Source organism: Cnephaeus nilssonii (assembly GCF_951640355.1).
Source record: "Cnephaeus nilssonii genome assembly, chromosome: 4".
Lineage (NCBI taxonomy): Eukaryota > Metazoa > Chordata > Mammalia > Chiroptera > Vespertilionidae > Cnephaeus > Cnephaeus nilssonii.
Genome location: NC_137075.1, coordinates 65,195,194 through 65,216,044, shown reverse-complemented (window position 1 = coordinate 65,216,044; position 20,851 = coordinate 65,195,194). Strand labels below are relative to the sequence as shown.

Below are 20,851 nucleotides of genomic sequence, written 5' to 3'. Positions count from 1 at the left end.
CTATTAAGGACATTGCCAGTTGCAACCATTTTTATTATAGCAAAAACACAATATAGTAGACCTTACTTTTTTTTTTTTTTTACTGATGCCAAGGACTTAGCTTTAAAGTCTAATCAGTGAATTTTGTGAAAGAATTAAACTATATTATTTAATCATGACATTTTCTTTGTTTCCCCAAGTACTTTAAGTATAGTATTTTGAAGACTTAAGGAATGGATGTCTAGCCTGCCCATTATGAAAAGCCTATGATTTTTACCACAATAAAGAAGGGAGAAAAAACCCATGTCTTTCCCCTATACTTTTGAGGTTATTTTCTCTTTTGAAAGACTAAAAATATCTCTTAAATCTGAGGGAAGTATTGGAAATAAAAGTGTGCAGGCAGGTCCTTTACCTTCTGGTTAAAGAGCTTTTTGTAAAATTTTAATTTTGGCAACAATACAAAGTTGCTTTTTCTCAAGAAGATGCTTGGGTTTAGAGACAAAAATAAATAAATAAATCCATTAAATGGAACACTAATCAGGTACCTTTGCACTTAATCATTGCTGTCCTGTGGTTTATGTCAACAAAAGTTAATCTGAATTTTTCTTACATTATTTAAATTTTGGTAGGGAAAAGTTATCCTTTCATTTTATATGGGACTATGCAATTCAAATTTGCAATAAGATTGACATCTTGGCTACATTTAAGGACCAGTTCATGATATCTGATAATATTAACTTTCATTTGAGGGTGCTTTGTGTTTGTATATTTATTTATTTTTTATTTTATTTTTAGGGTTTTATATGACTGGAAAGAAAGATTGAAACAGGGGTGTGAAATTATTCAGAGTACTCCCTATGGACGCCCTGCAACTATTAGCGGCAGTACCTCATCACAAAAAATTTATATCACTTACCGAAGAGCCTCTGAAAATATGACTCAGAATACATTGGCTGTCACAGACATATGTATTATTATACCCAGTAAAGGAGAAAGTCCACCACACACATTCTGCAAAGTCGACAAGAATCTCAATAACAGTATGGTAAGTGATTCTTTTGCACTGATAAAATTAGCCACTGATGAAAAGACCAAAATGTAATATCTTTGTTTAGAAAACAGCATAGCACAATTACTGAACTAAAAACATGTTTTTAAAGATATTGAATATTTTATTTTTAGGAAAGTACTTTAGTTGTACTTTCAAAGGGAGCTATGCAAAAAACCTTTTTTAATTGAAAAAAAAAAATTTTCCCCCTATTGCAAAAGTAATGCACTAGCCAAGGTTAACTCCTCCCCCCATTTGTGTACTAGATCCCATATCCTTACCTATTTGAGGACATGACTTCAGCAATTCTCCTTATTTTCTTTGTGAATCATCAATTTTTTATCTTTTGCATGCAAACTATGTTTCTCCCATCTTTATAAAACTTGACCCCTTTATCCCCCCCCCACCATCTATTGCCCCATTTCATTGTTCTTCTTTATAACAAAATGTCTCAAAGATTTAACTATATTTTGTCCCCTTCCTTACCTTAACTCTTCAGTTAGGGTTTTGTCTCCACCATCCCACCAATATTGCTCTTGGTTTTTGTTGTTGTTGTTTGTTTGTTTTAATATTTTTTGTTGTTGATAGTATTACAGATAGCCCCCACTCCCCCCTCTTTACTCCTCTCCTCCCAGCCCCTACTCACTCCCCAACCCCAGGTAACATTGCTCTTATTGAATCTAATGATCAGTTTTTCATCTTATTTTCAGTAGGTTTTGGCATAGATGATCACTTCTTCTTGAAACAGTGGCAGAAAGAGAAGATGTAGTCTTTTTCTATGTACTCTCTTGCTTTTTCCTCCTACTTTACCAATCATTCCTTTTCTGCCTTTGCTGATACCTTCCCATCTCCCTAACCTCTGCACAATGGAATGCTCCAAGGGTTAGTCTGCAGACCATTTATCTTTACCATCTAAACTTATAACCTTGATGATCTAAATACAGGCTATGTGTGGATGACTTCCTAAATGTATGTGTCTACTAGGTTTCTAAACCAGGAAGGAAACACACACACACACGCACACACAATCTGATGTACAGGAGGAAATGTGTGTTGAATTCTTCAAGTTCCTACATGATTTTTATACCTGGCTTACAGCTTTGGCCTAAAAAAAAAACCAAAACCCTCCTCTACTTCCCCACCTCCCATTAAGCTTATATACAGAAAGAATTTTCAAGAATTATAAATATGTGGCGCAGTGGTTGAGTGTTGACCCATGAACCAGGAGGTCAAGGTTCGATTCCCAGTCAGGGCACATGCCCGGGGTTTCAGGCTCAATCCCCAGTAGGGAGCATGCAGGAGGCAGCCGATCAATGATTCTCTCTAATCATTGATGTTTCTATCTCTCTCTCCCTCTCCCTTCCTCTCTGAAATAAATAAAAACATAATTTTACAAAAAGAATTATTAATGTTTAAATTTTGAACTATAAGCCTTGAATGATGTGGACTTGGATTTATTTAGAATGGAATAATAATATTTTAGAGCTGCAAGAGAACTTATGAATAGTGATGTGGTGCAAAAATGCAAAAATTTGTAGTTTAGGATATGTAGTCCAGGAATTTTGAGTCACACAGCTAACTCTTGGCAAATTTGGGACTCTACTCATTTTTGACTCATTGAGAGTATTTTTTCATACTCTATGCAAATGGCTCTTGTTTTACAATCTTTCAAAAATGTCAATATTTGATTTAGCAAGTTTATTTAGAAAAGTGGAGTTATTAAAAAGCAATTAAATCATGTACCTAATTCCTGGGGAAAATAAAAAGCATTGTAAGTTATGCTTTTGCCATATTAACACAATACAGATAGTTTATAGGTTAAACATTTAAAGTATTTTTGGAACAATGGATTCCCTACTTTCTTTTTTTGCTGAACCTTGTATGTGAAAAAATTTAGAAAACCCTCTGTTAGTTTTGATATAATGGTTATTTTCCTCCAGTACCCCATAATTTTTACTGTACCTCTGAGCTTCTATTTTTCATTTTAGAATATTTGTTTTGGTTTCTACCATATCCAAATGGTCATATAGCTTCCTTTTTATCATTACAAAGGTTATCACTGAAGGTTCTTTAATCTTCATGAAATTCGGCTTATTGGGAACTGGAGTTGGGACTTTTCAATAGAAAGCGTTTTATTTATAAAGTTTTTACTCACCTGGTAAACTAAAAGTCCAGTTTGACTTACATTCATAATATCCACCTGACTTTTACACATTCATTCTTTTGATACAAAAATACTAAAACATTTATAAAAACAAAATTCTAACACAAGAATGAGCATAATTTAATATCCTCAGCACAATTTAATAGTTTATCTCCTGGAGACACAGAAAAAATGTTTTATGCCCTGGCTGGGTAGCTCAGTTGTTTAGAGCATTGTCCTGATATGCCAAGGTTGTGGTTCCATCTCGGGTCAGGGCACATACAAGGATCAACCAATGGATGCATGAATAAGTGGAGCAACAAAGCACGATGTTTCTCCCTCTCCCTCTTTTCCTCCCTCTCCCTCTTTTTCCCTCTCCCTCTTTTTCCCTCTTCCCTCTTCCCTCTTCCCTCTCTCTCTCCCTCTCCCTTCTTCCTCTCTCTCAAATCAATAAATTTTAAAAAGTAGGGAAATGTTTAAGAAAGCAAGAAAAATTTCTTAATGAGGAGACAATATATTGCATTGTTTGTAATAGCCAAAAGAAAACAACCTAAGTGACCATCAGTAGAGAAATGGGTAAAATAAAGTGATTCATTTATTAATGAAAAACTATCCAGTAGTTCAGATAAACAAATTAGATCAAATCCACTAATTCTCAAAAACATGTTGATGAGTAAAAAAGTAAGCCATAAAAGTATATATTCAGTATATCATCACTTATGTAAAATTTAAAATGCATAAAACAATAATATATACACATAGATGTGTATATTTGTACAGTAGAATTTTTTTAATGCATGTAAATGAAATGCACTGGCTTTAGGTTAGTAGTTAACTCTGGAGTACACAAAGGAGTGGAAGATGAGGCTTTAGCTAAACCTGTAATTTTTTGTTTTTCTATAAATTAAAATATCTGAAGCATATGCACCCCTATGTTCATAGCAGCACAATTTACAATAGCTGGAAACAGCCCAAGTGCCCATCAGGAGATGAGTGGATAAAAAAGCTGTAGTACATTTATACCATGGAATACTATGGAGGGACCTGGAGGGTATCATGCTAAGTGAAATAAGTCAGTCAGAGAAAGATAAGTATCACATGATCTCACTCATATGTGGAATCTAAGTCACAAAATAAACTGATGAACCGAGTGGATCCAGAGACATGGAAGCTTGGAACAGAGTGAGAAAGCGGGGAAGGGTGAGTGGGTGGGAGGTAATCAACCAAGGATCTTGTATGCATATATGCATGGCCCATGGATACAAACAATGGGGCAGTAACGACCTGGGGTGGGGGGCGGGGGCAGGCTAGAGGGGGTCAATGGGGGGGGGGTAAAGGGATATATATAATACTTTAAACAATTATTCAACAATTATTTAAATATATATATATATGTCTATATATATATACCTGAAGCAAATATGATAAATGGTTAACATTTGTTAAATCTTGGTGGTAAGTGGGTGTTTGTTATAGTAGTCTCTTAATATTTAAAAAATATTTCTTAGCCCTGGCCAGTGCGGCTCAGTTGGTTGAGCATCATACTGTGCACCAAAAGGTTGCTGGTTCGATTCCCGGTCAGAGCACATGCCCAGGTTGTGGGTTCAGTCCCTAGTTGGGATGCGTGCAGGAGGCAATCAGTAGATGTTTCTCACATAGATGTGTGTGTGTTTTTTCTCTCTCCCTTCTTCTCTCTCTAAAAATAAAACATTTAAATATACATTTAAGTTTATTTTCTCCATATATTTGTCTTCAGTGCTATGAATCTGTCCTCATGTACTGGTTTATAGAGGTACTCTATCATGTGTGCACAAACATGTCCTGACTCATTTAACACATATTTATTGAGCATTTCTACATAGTAGGCATGGTTTTAAGTGCTACAGATATAGTAGTGAACAAGACAAAACCCTTGCCATCATAAAACTTATATTTTAGTGGTGAGAGGCAGATAATAACTAAGAAAATATGCAATATGCCAAATGGTAGTGAAGTGCTATGCAGGGAGGAAAAGCAAGAAAGGGGTGATAGGGAGGACTGGGAAGGATAGATGGAGGCTTGTTATTGCATATAAGGTGATGAAATAATAAAGTAGCCTTTGAGTTAAGGCCTAAAGAAAGTAAGGAAGTGTGCTATGTGAATATATCTGTCACTACCTAATGTCAAATGGTGATATTTCCCAAGTTACCTCTCACCTTAGCTCCGTGTGATTCTTCATTTGGATGTCTAATAGATTTTTCAAACTTAATATGTCTAAAACTGAACGCCTTTTCTTCACCCCAAAATTTGCTTTAGCCAATCTTCCTCATCTCAGTTACAGGTGGGACTAGAAAATGGAGACTCCTTTGGGAGTAGCAGTTATTTAAAACCAACGTATGAGATCATTTAGATAAAGGAAAGAACATAAGAGATCACATTTAATGATCAGGAAAAGAGAGAGGATGCTACAAAGGAGACTGAGGGCCATAGCCAGGTGGCTTAGTTGGAGTGTCATCCCATACACCAAAAGGTTGTGGGTTTGATTGCTTTTGGATTTAATCCTGGTCAGGGCGCATATGGGAGGCAACCAATTGGTGTTTCTCTTCCCCTTCCTTTCTCTAAAATCAATAAAAAATATTTATCTTTGGGTGAAGATTTTTTTTTAATATATTTCATTGATTTTTTACAGAGAGGAAAGGAGAGAGATAGAGAGTTAGAAACCTCGATGAGAGAGAAACATCAATCAGCTGCCTCCTGCACACTCCCTACTGGGTATGTGCCCGCAACCAAGGTACATGCCCTTGACCAGAATCGAACCTGGACCCTTGAGTTTACAGGCCAACGCTCTATCCACTGAACCAAACCGGTTAGGGCTGGGTGAAGATTTTAAAAAAGAAGACTGAGGGGTGGCCATAAATTTGATGGAAAGGGACCTGGAGAGTGTGATGCCTGAAAAGCCAAGAAAAGAAAATGTTTCAGGAAGAGAGTCATTAGTGGTATCAAAATCTGCTGAGAGGTTGAATAAAATGAAGACTAGGAATCAACTACTTTATTAGATTTGGCATCATTAAAGTTGTCAAGGTGTTCTTTTAAGGAATGATGAAATTAAAACCTGTTTTGGGATGGATTCAGGAGAGAATGGGGTATAAGGAAATGGATATGACAAATTACTACTCAAGATTGGTATAAAGAGCTGCAGAAAAATCTGGCAGTATCTGAAAGAGGTTATGGAATCAAAAGGAAGGTATACATACTAGTAGATAATTCTTAGTTTATCACTTCTGCTCAAATTTTGGACTTAGCATAAAATCTAATTTTTTGTGGCTTATTTTTGTTTTAAAGGGTAAGAGTTTCATGTTATGCTTTTGCTAGGAAAAAATGTTAAATTTTACTTCTGAGAGAAAAGTGGGCAGTAACTCCAATAAGATGCTCACAAAACAACCAACTAAAAATAGCTTACAGAGAGCAGTCTTTTACATCTTAGATAATACATACTAGAAAGATAAAAGATATTCCATTTTATTAAGTTATTATCTTTTAAAATTAATGATATTTTCTTTTTTAATTCAGTGGGGATCCGCAGTATACTTATGTTATAAAAAATCAGTGGCAAAAACTAACACTATATCTTACAAAGCTGGTAAGTAGAATTTTCATGGGTTACTTAATATATAAATGTATAATTGGGGCCAGTAATATTAAAGTAAACAAAACCCATCTTACAGTGTGTTAGTATCAGGACTGAGACTAACCTATGTCTTTTGATTCTGTTTTGTTTTCATCCATACAGTTAATGGAAGATTAATGTTAAAAGAAAGCATGATTTTTTAAACATTAGGTTTAAATAAATAATTACAAATTCTCTTTAAGTTTTTAAATCAGTAGAAAATGGGAAAAAGTATTTTCTAATTAAATTAGTGTTTCTTTAATATATCAAATTTAGTCAAATCTATAGTTCATATGTAATTGTTTCATAATAATCTGAAATATTATAAGCTAATTTGTGATTCTATAATACATAACTGAAATTTTCAACTGCCAAAAACCTCAAAATAGCAGACATTCTCTCATCTTATTTGCAGAGCAGATTCAGTCTTTTAAATAATACTAGAGGCCCAGTGCATGAAATCATGCACGGGTAGGGTCCCTAGGCCTGGCTGGTGATCAGGGCCAATCGTTCCGTGCCACCCCCTGGTGGTCAGTGCACGTCATAGAGAGCGATCGAACTCCCTGTCTCCTGGTCGAACTCCCGAGGAGACACTTTGCATATTAGTCTTTTTATATATATATAGTTTTAAAATCAAGTCCTAGACTATTACTTTCTGTTCTAACTTTGATTTTTTAAAGATCTATGTACAATTTATCACTATTTCTGAACTACTTAAAGCCCATACTGTAGCCTTATGACCTAAGAGAGTAGTAGACAATTAACTGTAGACCCTCATGGGACCTACTGGTTGGCCAGCATATAATTAGAGAATTTAAGAACTGCCTTGGCCCTTAGTATATCTAGTTCATCTCACTTAATAAATGAGAAAAGCAGAGTCTTACAGGTATATGATTTGTTCAGAATCACATAGATATTAGTGACAAACCAACCACTGGTATTCCTAATTTATCATTTTGCCTTTAAGGTCATATCTAGTGATGGGTTCCACTTGACTTTTACTATTCAAGTTCAGAGAACCTATTTGCTATTTCTAGTTCCACAAAATCCAGTACAAGACTCTGCTGGAGGTTGTGTTCAATAGAAGATTTCTGGACCACTTTCTAGACTAGTCTATTTAATATGAAATCATAGGCCACTTGAAACTCTATCTTCATATAATTTGGGGTTATTCAGAAGCTGAATTTGAGTTGATACTATTCTGAAGACATCGTTAATATGTGACTCTTCTATTTTTATTAGTATTTTTCTTGTATTTGTGCTAGAAGTTATGTATATACTCTTATAGGACATATATTTTAATGTGTAAAGCACCCTGAGGGAAAGTTATTGAGAACTGATGAAATGGATATGTGCAAGTAACCCTATTGAAAAAATTAAAAAATAGTATATTCATGTGCTTTAAGGTGGTAGTTTGACCACAAACTGAATTTTTGAATATGTGTGTACCCTACATAATAAAAGGCTAATATGCAAATGACCGAATGGTGGAATGACCGATCACTATGATGCGCACTGACCACCAGGAGGCAGACACTCAATGCAGGAGCTGCCCCCTGGTGGTCAGTGTGCTCCCACAGCGGGAGCTCTGCTCAGCCAGAAGCCGGGCTCACGGCTGGAGAGCACAGTGGCAGTGGTGGGAGCCTCTCCCACCCCTGTGGCAATGCTAAGGATGTCCAACTGACAGCTTAGGCCCACTAAGCCGTCAGTCGGACATTCCCCCAGGGCTCCCGGACTGCGAGAGGGCGCAGGCCAGGCTGAGGAACCCCTCCCCTAAGTGCACAAATTTCGTGCACCGGGCCTCTAGTTTATGTATATTTCTTTAGAATAATCTTTTCTCGTTTGCCTTACTTGGCCTTTGTGGATGAAGCTTGAGAAATATTAAGCGGTTAATATGAATCATTATATTTGAGGATTAAAATCTATATGAGTCCTGAAGCATTCAATTATTTGATGAACATACAGGATGGAGCCAAAGGAGGTTCACAGTTGTTCATATGGAAAATAATGCATTAATTAATAAATAATAATACAAGAATAAACTCAGTGTTTTGCATACTCACAAACGTAAACCTACTTTTGCCACACCCAGTATATGTAATGTTTTGAACCTTGAAATGTGTTAAATAAAGAATTTCGCATCATTTAAATTACAAGCACCTAATTCAAGAGATGATGACCTAATATTTATTTTTGTTTTTGTAGGTCTAATTTGTAGATATCCTCAAGAAGATTATGAGTCATTCTCACTCCCAGAATCTGTTCCCCTATTTTGTTTACCAATGGGTGCAACTATTGAATGTTGGCCGTCAAATAGCAAATACCCTCTCCCTGTATTTTCTACATTTGTGTTAACTGGAGCCTCAGCTGAAAAGGTACTATGTGTTTTAACAAATTATATCAGGAAATTCTTGTACATTTTAAATTTAAGTTTTATATAGTGCAAGGAACAGTAAGAAAACATAACTGATTAAATTGAATCTATAATACATACCTCTTTCATTTGGTTAAAGTAACTATATCCAGGGACATAGGAAAAGAGAGTTTTCATGCTGTTCCATATACCCAAATGCTTTCTGGTGAATGTGGTGAAAGATTTTTTAATAGTCAAATGATGATCCTTCATTGCTTTATTTTTTGTAATATAGAAGCTTTGAAATAATCAATGTTATTTAGAATCATAGACTGTTATAGTTGGAAGGGACCTTGGAAATTTAGTCTGACACTCTCTTTTTGTAGATTGAGAAATTGAGATCCAGAGAAATTCAGTTAATTGCCTGAAGTTGGAATTTGTATTTCCCTATCTAAAATTGTCCCACTATCTACTAAATAATAGTTCTTAATCATTTTCTTATAGAGAATATTGATACAATTTATTTCACTTTCTATGAAACAAATACAATTTAATTGAAACACCTTTTTGAAAAAATATAGAGATGTTAGAGTAGCACTTGCGTAGTTTTAAATTTTTATTTTATTTTTTAATGTACTTCAAGAAAGCAAAGAGTGATGTTTGTTCACTACAATGTTCCTGGTACCTAGCACCTTGCCTAACTCATAGGCATATAATGGCTCATAGTGGCCTGGCTCACCCATTAAATATTTAATGACGTGATTTGAATAAATGACATAAGGTATATTTAGTAAATATATTACTTGTTTTCCAGGTCTATGGTGCTGCTATTCAGTTTTATGAACCATATCCTGAGGAGAATCTCACAGAAAAACAGAGACTTCTATTGGGTTTAGCATCAGCAGCAGATGGGAAGTCTCACAGTTCCAAAACAGTTCACACTAATAAATGCATCTGTCTTCTTTCTCACTGGCCTTTTTTTGATGCATTCAGGAAGTTTCTGACTTTTTTGTATCGTTATTCCATCTCTGGACCTCATGTCCTTCCAATTGAGAAGTAAGTTAGAAACTTTCTTGGTTCAAAATGTGGCAGATCTTTCTATTATGTGTGGTATATTTGTACTTGTAATTGAATTTTACTGGTAAATTGTATATGGAAACTAGGTTTGTCAGGAGTTATTTGGAAAAAAGAGTTTGGTGGTTTCAATCAGGAATATTTCTCTATTATCCTTTTACAGTCATGCTATTTTAAATAACTTTATCTCTAACAAAATAAGTGTTTCATTTTAAAAATATTTGTATTTTTTATTGATTTCAGAGAGTACAAGAGAGAGAGAGATAGAAACATCAGTGATGAGAGAATCATTGATCAGCTGCCTCCTCCACACCCACTACTGGGAATCAACCTGCATCACAGGCATGTGCCCTGACTGGGAATCAAACCATGACCTCCTGATTCATAGGTTGACATTCAACCACTGAGCCATACTGGCTGGGCAGTGTTTCATTTTTTGATGTTCTTGTGAAGTTTGGAGATCCTAATTGGAATTTTAAAAAATAGTTTTATAATTTTATTTTGCATATAATTTGGGTTTATTATGGACCTTTAAAAATATTCCTCACTATTTTTAGATGTAATGAATTTAAAGGAAAAATTAGACAAGTGCATTCTTTTTAAAATTTTAGTAATTTACTTTAAGGCCATTAAAGTAAATGAATAATTTTTCATGTAGTAGATCTGATATAAATGAGATCTAAATATCTCCAATGTCCAACTATTGTTTATTTTATTTTAAAAATAGATTTTTATTGATTTCAGAGAGGAAGTGAGAGGGAGAGAGAGATAGAAACATCAATGATGAGAAATAATCATTGATTTGCTGCCTCCTGCATGCTCCCCACTGGGAATCTAACCGTGACTTCCTGATTCATAGGTTGACGCTCAACCGCTGAGCTAAACCAGCAGAGAGGACTGTTTGTTTTATACCATCAATCACTTAAGCTCTTTTGTGTTCTTAGGCAGAATTCTCTGAATCGAATGACAGTTGGAAAGAGATAGAATTATCATAAGTACATTGGTGTACAAGGATTATTCTTTAATTTTTCCTTGCACTTTTCTAGTCTCAGTATTCCAGTGCAGTTCTCAGTTTTTTTGGTCTCAGGACCCCTTTATACTCTTAACAACTGAGTACCCCCGAAGAGCTTTATATCTGTTGATATTCACCTTAGTAGAAATTAAAACTGAAAACTTAAAAATATATTAATTTATTTTTAAAAATAATAAACCCAATACATGTTAACATAATTTTAAAAAATAGCTCTTTTCCAAAGCAAAAAAAGTTAGAAGAGTGACATTGTTTTACATTTTTATAAATCTAATGTCTGGATTAATTGAACACAGGTAGATTCTCATGAGTGCTTCTGTATTTAATCTGTTGCAAAATGTTGCTTGGGTCCAAGTACGTGAACCTGGCCTTACGCAGATAAGTAGGTGGGAAAGATAAGTAAGTGGACATTTGAATAGTCTGTTCAGAAAATTGTGGGTTTCCCTTTTTGTTATTGCACCCAGACATGACAAGTAGAGTTTATTATAGGGGTTAGCAGACATTTGGTTCTGTCTAAAACATCCATGGAGAGAGATATTTAGTCCATGTTGACCCATCTACCTACCCCATGTGCCATTACTAGCTGGTTACTGAGACAAGAAGGATTATTATTGGCAATACAGCTATAGCACAGTTATTAGATCAGTAAAATTTGATAGTGTTTCTTATGTATTAATCCTGTAAAACCAAAATTATAAATAACTGTTATGGGCTATCTGAACCCAAAGACATTTTCTAAGTGTGGACATTTTTGACAGGACCAAATATAAAGAACAATTTGTCATGTACCAGATATGCTCATGGATGTTTTTCATAGAACCAAATATTAAGGACCTTTTGGCATGAACTAAATGTTGCTGTGGACTCAGTTGCACAAGTGCTTTTCTTCAAGACAACCATTGTACTGCTATGCACAGCAGAAGTGCTTTATACATACTTCCCCTTCCATCACAGATTATTTTTTATTATTTTTTTTAATATACTTATTGATTTCAAAGAGGAAGGGAGAGGGAGAGAGAGATAGAAACATCAGTGATGAGAGAGAATCATTGATTGGCTGCCTCCTGCATGCCCCTACTAGGGATCAAGCCTGCAACCCGGGCATGTGCCCTTGACCGGAATTGAACCCAGGACACTTTAGTCCGCAGGCCAACACTCTATCCACTGAGCCAAACCAGCTAAGGCCATAGATTTTTTTTTTAAATACACTGGAGCCCTGGCCAGTGTGGCTCAATTGGAGCGTGGTTCCGTACACCAAAAGGTGGTGGGTTCAATCCCCAGTCAGGGTGCCCATACGGGAGGCAATTGATGTTTCTCTCTCACATCAATGCCTGTGTCTCTCAAATTCAATCAACATATCCTACCTTGCGGATTAAAAAAAAAAAAATTAGTTTTGACCTTGCAGATCCTCCATGGATGGGTTTTGGAGATCTTTAGATGTTCATAGAGTACACTTTGTTTTCTGCTGTTCTAACGACTTAAGATAATTCAAGCAAAAGTGTGTTCTGGAACTCGTTCCTCTTATCTTTTTTTCTTAGGTTATGAGTACCTTCATGGTATAAAGTTGTAGTGTAATATGCTTTTTTTATAATTCCCAAAATGTCTGGCAGTGTCTTATACATAGCAAGCAGTCAAAACATGTTTGTAAAAGTAATACATTTCTCTTTTAAAGTCTCTATCCTGTTGAAATTATCCCAGTTCTGAAACAAAGATGATTTTGAAATATTTAAGAGAAAAGTAATGCAGAAATAAAATAACTTTTTCTAAAAAAAAAAAAAAAGGATTTTTCACTAATGTTGCCTTTTTTCTTTTTCATGGTGCTCAAAACAAAACACATCAATCTCACTTTTTATCCATTTCTAGAAAAAAACAAACTCAATAATAGAATTTTTAACCTATTATTAATAGAAAGTACAGGCATTCCTTGGAGATATTGCAATTTCCAACCCAGACCACTGTAATAAAGCAAGTATTGCAATAAAGTGAGTTATAATCTTTTTGCTGGTGGAGAGTCTTGCATTTAGTTTGTAAAAAACACATCTATAAAGTTGTAAAGTGAAATGCAATAAAACAAGGTGTGTCTGTATATTGTTCATCTTTTAGAAATAGTTCAACTCATTTTTCTGGAGCACTCTAAATGGTGTTTCACTTTTAAAATATGAACAGTTGACTAAAGTATATATTACAAATACACTGTCCACATCTCCTATATGTTGTATATTATCTACTTAGGGAGAGATAAAATGGCTTTTGAGATATTCATGACATAAACATTGTTGAATTTGAACAACTATTAATATGAGAAGTTATTGAATTTAGGTAGAAGCAACTTTAATGGGACAAATTATTTTTGGTTGTTTGTTCACTTGTTTTCATAGTATCAGGGATTTCGAAATTATAGGTTCACAGAGCTTTTGACTTAACTTGGACTTATGATGACATGTTGACCTTTGTAGCATATGGTACTCACTTTGGGATCAATTGGTTTTTTTGTTTGTTTGTTTTTAAGGCATATTTCTCATTTTATGCATAAAGTTCCTTTTCCATCTCCTCAGAGACCACGGATTTTAGTTCAGGTAAGATTTTCTTGATGTAAGTGCCCTGCTGAATGAACTATTAGCTCTGTCAAAATGTAACATAAGAATAAAAATTTTAAATGGGAAAAAAATGAGATTGAAAGAGAACAAGATGCTAATTTATTTTGGAGTTTGGGCCCTTATTGACAACTAACTTTTCTTTCTTAAATAAAGGGTTGCAGAGTTAAAGAAGTAGGAGGCAATAGACATATTGAACACAAAAAAGGAACTTATTTTCTTAAATTTGTTCTGTGTTTGAAAGTTTCTCTATGGTTTTGGCATTAGTCCCTAAGATAAGTATATTACAATATACAGAAGGGAAAGTTGTATATTTTCATATATTGCAGGAAGGAATGCTCATATCTTTGTGATGGGGGAAGTTTAAAATGAACATAAATTATTTCCCCATCTCTTTTTCCCAATTGACTTTCTTCTTTTTTTTCCCTTTTAATCTTTATTGTTGAAAGTATTCCATAGATCCTCCTCCCTCCCCCCATTAACCTCTTCCAGCCCACAACTTCTCTTGTTCATATTTTTTGTTTGTACTCTTGATATGTAAATTTCTGCTTATTTAATCATCATTTATGAAGTGATTTACAGTAAGACATTTTCATGTAACATCACTATGTGTGCTGTACTAAATCTATCACAGCCATTATTGGGATATCATTCAAAATTAGAAATCATTTGACAAATAGATATTTACAAATTTGTAAAAATCTGTATAAATTTGAAAATGTGGATAAAAATAACTGCATTATTATATTGATACAGAAAAATATCATTTGATAAGTTTTATCATCAGTCTGCATATGTGCATATCAATTCTGTCTTACTTCTTGGTATTTAGTGCCAGAATATATGTAGCAGTCAGTTTGAATACACATAAAACATTTGTTTTATGGCAAATTTTTTCTGTTGAGGACCAAAAAGGAAATGCCTTAGCGTTTACAAGCCATTTGATCTCAGCGCTGTTGTTATTACACAAACTCAGCTAGAGGTAATACGTAAATGATGAGTTCCTATAAACTGTTTATAAAAACAGGTAGCCTGTGGATTTGCCCTGGAGGCCATGGATTTGCTAACTCTGGTTTTATGGTATTAAATTAATAATTTAGTCTTTCAATACAGATTTGTTAAAATGGCATTAGGGAAACATTGAGGAACAGAAGAAAAGATAGAGGGTTTAGAATGGAAGATTTAGTAGTCAGAAGAGGTCAGTAATCAGGACATATTTTCAGGATCTTAGTAAGTGATTATACTGATGAATGAATATATTGAAATGTCATCATCATTAATCTGTATGTTTTTACCAGAAAGTGGTGTTTAAAGTTTATCTTTATATTTCAAATACTTTATTTTAAATCCTCTTCCAGTTATCACCACATGATAGTCTGATCCTCAGTCAGCCTGTTTCTTCACCTCTTCCACTAAGGCAAGTAAAACTTCATTTCTGTTTATTTCTCTAAAACTAGTGTGAGCTCAAATAACATTCAAATATTTTCTCTCTTTCCTAAGTAAAATTTCAAATGTTGACGTAAATATTTTCATTTAACTGTTTTTCATCTAAATTCCATTTACTTAATATTTAGGTTAACGTTCTTAAAAAAAGAAAGATTTTCAAGGTAGTGTTTGGTGTTTTGTGTATCCGTTTGTTAAGTACTATTACATAAATAGGTACATATGTATGTAGATTATGAAACAATTATTTTTAGCTTTAAATATTCCTTGAAGAACATTCAATGTAATTAACTTACCATTTAATCTCAAAATAAAAAGATACGTATAAATATTAAACCATGGGGTAAAACAATGTATTTCATTGCCTTAAAAATTCAGAGAAATTATGAAATATATTTTTTCTGTGATATCATTTCTTGAAATTTAATTAGCTGTATAATTTTTCTTGCAGAGAAATAGCTACAATATAATTAAGTTATTTTGTAGCACACATCTAAGGGAGACTAGGTGCCATCTTTGACATTAATTTTGTAAAAATTGCAGATTATTTCATCACTAGGTTTTGGCCCAGAGTGATCAGTGTTTTCTTAACCTTTGTTTAAGCCAAAAATAAACTAGAAATACTGACTGAGACTATATTAAAATGATTCTAAATTACCCAAGGACTTTTTTTGTTGTTGTTAACAGCTTTTTTGCTATATATTTCACATATTAAACAATTCACTCAATTAAATTGTACAATCTACTGGTTATGAGTTCTGCAACTGTCCCTATAATCCATTTGAGAACACTTTAATCTCTCTAAAAAGAAGCCCTGTGTGCTTTAGCAGTTTACCTTCACTATTTCTTCCATCCCTACACACACAAACACACGCACCTCCCCAACCCTTAGCAACAGCTAATCTGCTTCTGTCTCTACAGATTTGCCTATTCTAAATATTTCATATAAATGGAATCATATAATATTTGACCTTTTGTGTTTCGTTTCTTTCACTTAGCATAATGTTTCCAAGGTTCATCCATGATGTAGTGTGTATCAGTACTTTATTTCTTTTCAGTTCCAACAAATATTTCAGTATATGAATATACTACATTTATTTATCCATTCATCAGTTGATAGACTTTTTGGCTACTATGAATAATGCTGCTATGAACATGCACAAGATCTTTATGGACATACATTTTCATTTCTCCAAGAGACTTTGGTTACTCATTTTGCTTTATTTAAAAAAAATCCAGTGAAGCCAATTATTTAGCACTAGAGGCCTGATGCACAAAATTCATGCAAGAGTAGGCCCTCCTTCTCCCGGCTGCTGGCACCGGCTTCCCTCTGGCACCCAGGACCCAGGCTTCCCTTGCCGCCCGGCTTTGTCCGGAAGGATGTCCGGTCTAATTAGCATATTACGCTTTTATTATTGTAGATATTACGCTTTTATTATTATAGATAGATTATAGAGACAAAATACTGGTTGGCTTACAGAGTTATTTACTTGTCAGTATTTTGTTACTATACAGATGTATAAGTGTTTTTTTTAAATATATCTTTATTGATTTCAGACAAGAGGGAGAGGGAGAGAGAGATAGAAGCAGCAATGATGAGAGAGAATCATTGATCGGCTGCCCCCTGCACAACCCGCAAGGGGGATCTAGCTGGTAACCTAGGCATGTGCCCTGACCAGGAATCAAACCATAATCTCCTGGTTCATAGGTCTATGCTCAACCACTTAGATGTCTAAGTTTTGGTTATGAATTTGCTTTGTATTTATATCATCACTTGATAGCTCTTGATTTCATATTACTATTATTATTACAATATGAAAGATTATCTATTTGTAATAATATGTGTATTACCTTAAGGGAGGTGGGCCTGTCAGTCATGTAGTTTTTTTTATTATTACAGTGGAAGATGAGCCAAAACTTTCATTGAAGGATTTGCTTTCAATCAAAGCATACCTGTTATAAATTAAATTCTTTATTTGGACATGATCTACATGGTAGATCTTCATATATAAAATAAGGCAGATGATTTTTCATTTTCCATAATAAATACAATGCAGAAGAATTCAATGATTTTGAAACCTCATAAAACGTCATTGTTTTCATAGTGTTTCTGATGCAGTTTTCCCTACATAAGATCAGCAATCACATTTAAAGTTGAATATATAATACAGATTCTACCCTAATCATGAATGTTTTTTCATTATTTTGTGTAATGAGGTTATTGGATCTTTATTTTATTAATTACATATTTTTGTTTGGGTTGACAGTGGTGGCAAGTTTTCAACACTACTTCAGAATTTAGGCCCTGAAAATGCTGTGACACTACTGGTGTTTGCAGTAACAGAACATAAGATTCTCATCCATTCCTTACGGCCTTCTGTGCTTACTAGTGTGACGGAAGCATTAGTGTCTGTGAGTATCACAGTTTCTTATTGTGAAAATATGTGATTTAAAGCTATTTTAATTCAAAGTGTAATGAGTTTTTATGTTGTGAAAATAATTTAAATTTTCTGACCATTGACACTAGTTATAATTATTTAATTCATTTTCAAGCATTAGACTTTAAGTCTAAATATTTAAAATATAATTTTTTGTGCTTGCTGATAAATTATGCTTCAGTGTCAAACAGCTAAATATTCTTCAATCTTTTGTTTATCCAAGATGATATTCCCTTTCCACTGGCCATGCCCGTATGTTCCTCTCTGCCCACTGGCTTTAGCCGATGTCTTGAGTGCACCATGTCCATTCATAGTAGGAATTGATTCAAGATATTTTGATCTCTATGACCCTCCACCAGATGTTAGTTGTGTTGACCTAGATACCAACACCATTTCTCAGTAAGTACATTTTACTGATTCTACACCCACTAATTTTACTTCATAGTCTGTGTGTGTAATTGTTTATTTTATGAATGCTTATTAGAATTTCCCTTAAGCTATATTGTTTTTGTGTTTGGGATTATTACCATCTTTGAATCAGCTCTTACTATATTCAGTGGGATAGATTTAGGGCATTGGAGAAGGTTTTATTGGAAAAAAATGTACCTTTCATCCTTAGCTTTTTAAATATTTAAAAAACATTATAATCTTATGCTTACCTAGAAATTTAGCAGAAGGGAAATTGAGGTTAGAAATTGAAAAAAATTTATTTCCCTTTAGTCAAATGAGTATGGGTGAAACAAATTGAATTGAAATACTATTCCTTGATTAGTATTTCAATCCTATTTATAGTATAGTGTAATACTATTTAGAATACTTATACTTCATATCAAAATTAATGTAATGTTTTTAAATTTTTAAATAACTTTAAAAAAATTTTATTGTTCACGCTATTGCAGATGTCCCCTATTCCCCCCGCCCCCTTTTGTCCACCTTCATTCAGCCCTGCCTTCCCCCCTCCTTTGGCCCTCATCACACTATTGTTTGTGTCCATAGGCTATGTGTATATATATATTTTTAGCTGGTCCCTTCACCTTCCTTTATCCAGTCCTCCTAGCCCCCACCCCTCTGTCATTAAATCACTTTTTAAATTATACTTTTTTTTACTTTTATTTCCTAGGACTGTAAGGATTTTATAAGATTCTCTCTTTTATTGGAATAATATTTAAGTTGTACTACTGGAGCTGTATATTTACAGCTTTTTTATAATTGTTTCTCTTATATCCCTTATTTTCAGTTTAATTATACTTATGCTATTCAGGAAAGAGGAAATTGATGCAGTGACCACATTAAATCCACAGGACATGCTTAAAATAATTATCAGTAAAGCCCAAAAGCTAGTATGCCTTTTATAACTTATGTATATGTGAAATAGGTTTTTCTTCATTTTAAAATATGCATGTGTTATATTAAAGCTTTTTAATTTAATCTTGAAATCTTACATTAATTCTAATTTTGTCATATGTCAAAACTTCAAATACCTAAATCATCAGAAAAAATTTAGCAAAAAAATAATTTTCTAGTATAAAACATGTCTGCTGTCAAAAAGCTTTTATTCAGAGAAAGCCTAACCAAGAAAATATGGGATGTATTTGGTGTGTAAAAGCCATTTTATGTATGGGATCAATAGAGTCAAAGATTATTTACTAGGAATATTTAATTCTTTACCCAGAATATTTAACTCTTTAAATATTAAAATAGTATCTCTTTTCTTTGCCATTTGTTAATGTTACATGATATAATGTTTTTAAAAATTGAAATTAAGGATGGTAAATGAGTATATAGTAGGTTTATTTCGGTGATAAATTACACTTCCCTCTTTTTATACTTTCCCTCAATTTGTTAAAGGAATTTTTTTAATCCTCACCTGAGGATTGATTTTTAGAGAGAAACGAAGGGAGGGAGAAAGAGAGAAATACCTATGTGAGAGAGAGACATGAATTGGTTGTCTCCTGAACGTGCCCGACCTATATATGGACCCTAACTGGGAATCGAACCAGCAACCTTTGGGTGCATGGGAAGATGCTCCAACCAACTGAGCCATACCAGCCAGGGCTAACAGAATTTTTAATTATTATTTTATCTTTCTGTTTTGATCACTAATGAATTAAAGAATCAAAGAAACATGAGTCTTTTGTATTCATTAGCATTCTTCCTTCTTGATATTATCATCCTTTCAAAACTATGGGAGGACTAAACTAGTAAACTAACAGCTTTTTACCTTCCTTCATCCAGAATTTCTGGAGCCTCAACCTGAAATTTGAAAGAAAAACAAATTCTGAGTCTGGAATTTTTGGTTTCCTTTTCCCTCTCTGACTCTTAGGTACATATAATACAGAGTATATTATTAATGTCAAGATTCTGAAGAAAGGGAAATTAGAATCTGATATGTGCTAGTCATAAAGCTGTTTGCATAGCCTTAGTTGTCTCATATTATTCTCTTTATTTTGCGAGGTAGTTTTTATTAACCCTGTGACAGAAGAAAACCAAAGCTTAGATTTTTAAGTTATTTATCAAAAGACACATAACTTATACTGCCAGAACTGGATTTTTGAAACCATCACTGTCTGACTCCAAACTAATACATCTATCACTAATTATTGGCTAACTATTTATGTAATAGTTATCTTGTAAATGATGTTACTATGAATGCAAATGCAGAGGGCTATCATAGAACCAAATTCAAATACTAAATTAACCTGTCCCACTCAGTCAAGTTTTAAAGTGAAGATAATCAAGGGTTAGAGAAGAGAATTAATTATTTGATGTAAGTAATTAGATGTAATGAAGTGATAAGATACTTTTCATTCATTTATGCTACATCTTGAATACCTTTTTTTGCTAGGCACTGGGAATAAAAAGGTAAACCAAGTACACTCCCTTTTCTTAAGTTGCTCATAATCTAGTCTATGGCAGGCATGCATACAGTGAATAGGACACAGTAGGAGTACTGTGTTGCAAAGTTTTATCAAAAAAATAATGTAAATAGTGTTTCTATATTGTGTTCTCACTGTAATGTAGGATTCCATGCTCCTGGTCACATTATCTATAATAATAAAAGCATAATATGCTAATTAGACTGGACAGCCGAACGACTTTCTGG

At 33.8% G+C, this 20,851-nt stretch overlaps 1 protein-coding gene across 7 annotated transcripts in view; it reads left to right on the top strand.

Moving 5' to 3' along the window:
* DENND4A (DENN domain containing 4A) overlaps positions 1 to 20,851 on the top strand; it is a 116,686-nt gene that overhangs the window by 50,941 nt on the left and 44,894 nt on the right. For all 7 annotated transcript variants that reach the window (XM_079768678.1, XM_079768677.1, XM_079768676.1 and 4 more), the window contains 8 exons: positions 775 to 1,024; positions 6,720 to 6,789; positions 9,022 to 9,191; positions 9,984 to 10,225; positions 13,783 to 13,849; positions 15,226 to 15,284; positions 17,578 to 17,722; positions 17,972 to 18,147. In XM_079768678.1, coding sequence (XP_079624804.1) covers positions 775 to 1,024; positions 6,720 to 6,789; positions 9,022 to 9,191; positions 9,984 to 10,225; positions 13,783 to 13,849; positions 15,226 to 15,284; positions 17,578 to 17,722; positions 17,972 to 18,147 — 1,179 coding nt within the window. The remainder of the gene's footprint in view (positions 1 to 774; positions 1,025 to 6,719; positions 6,790 to 9,021; positions 9,192 to 9,983; positions 10,226 to 13,782; positions 13,850 to 15,225; positions 15,285 to 17,577; positions 17,723 to 17,971; positions 18,148 to 20,851) is intronic.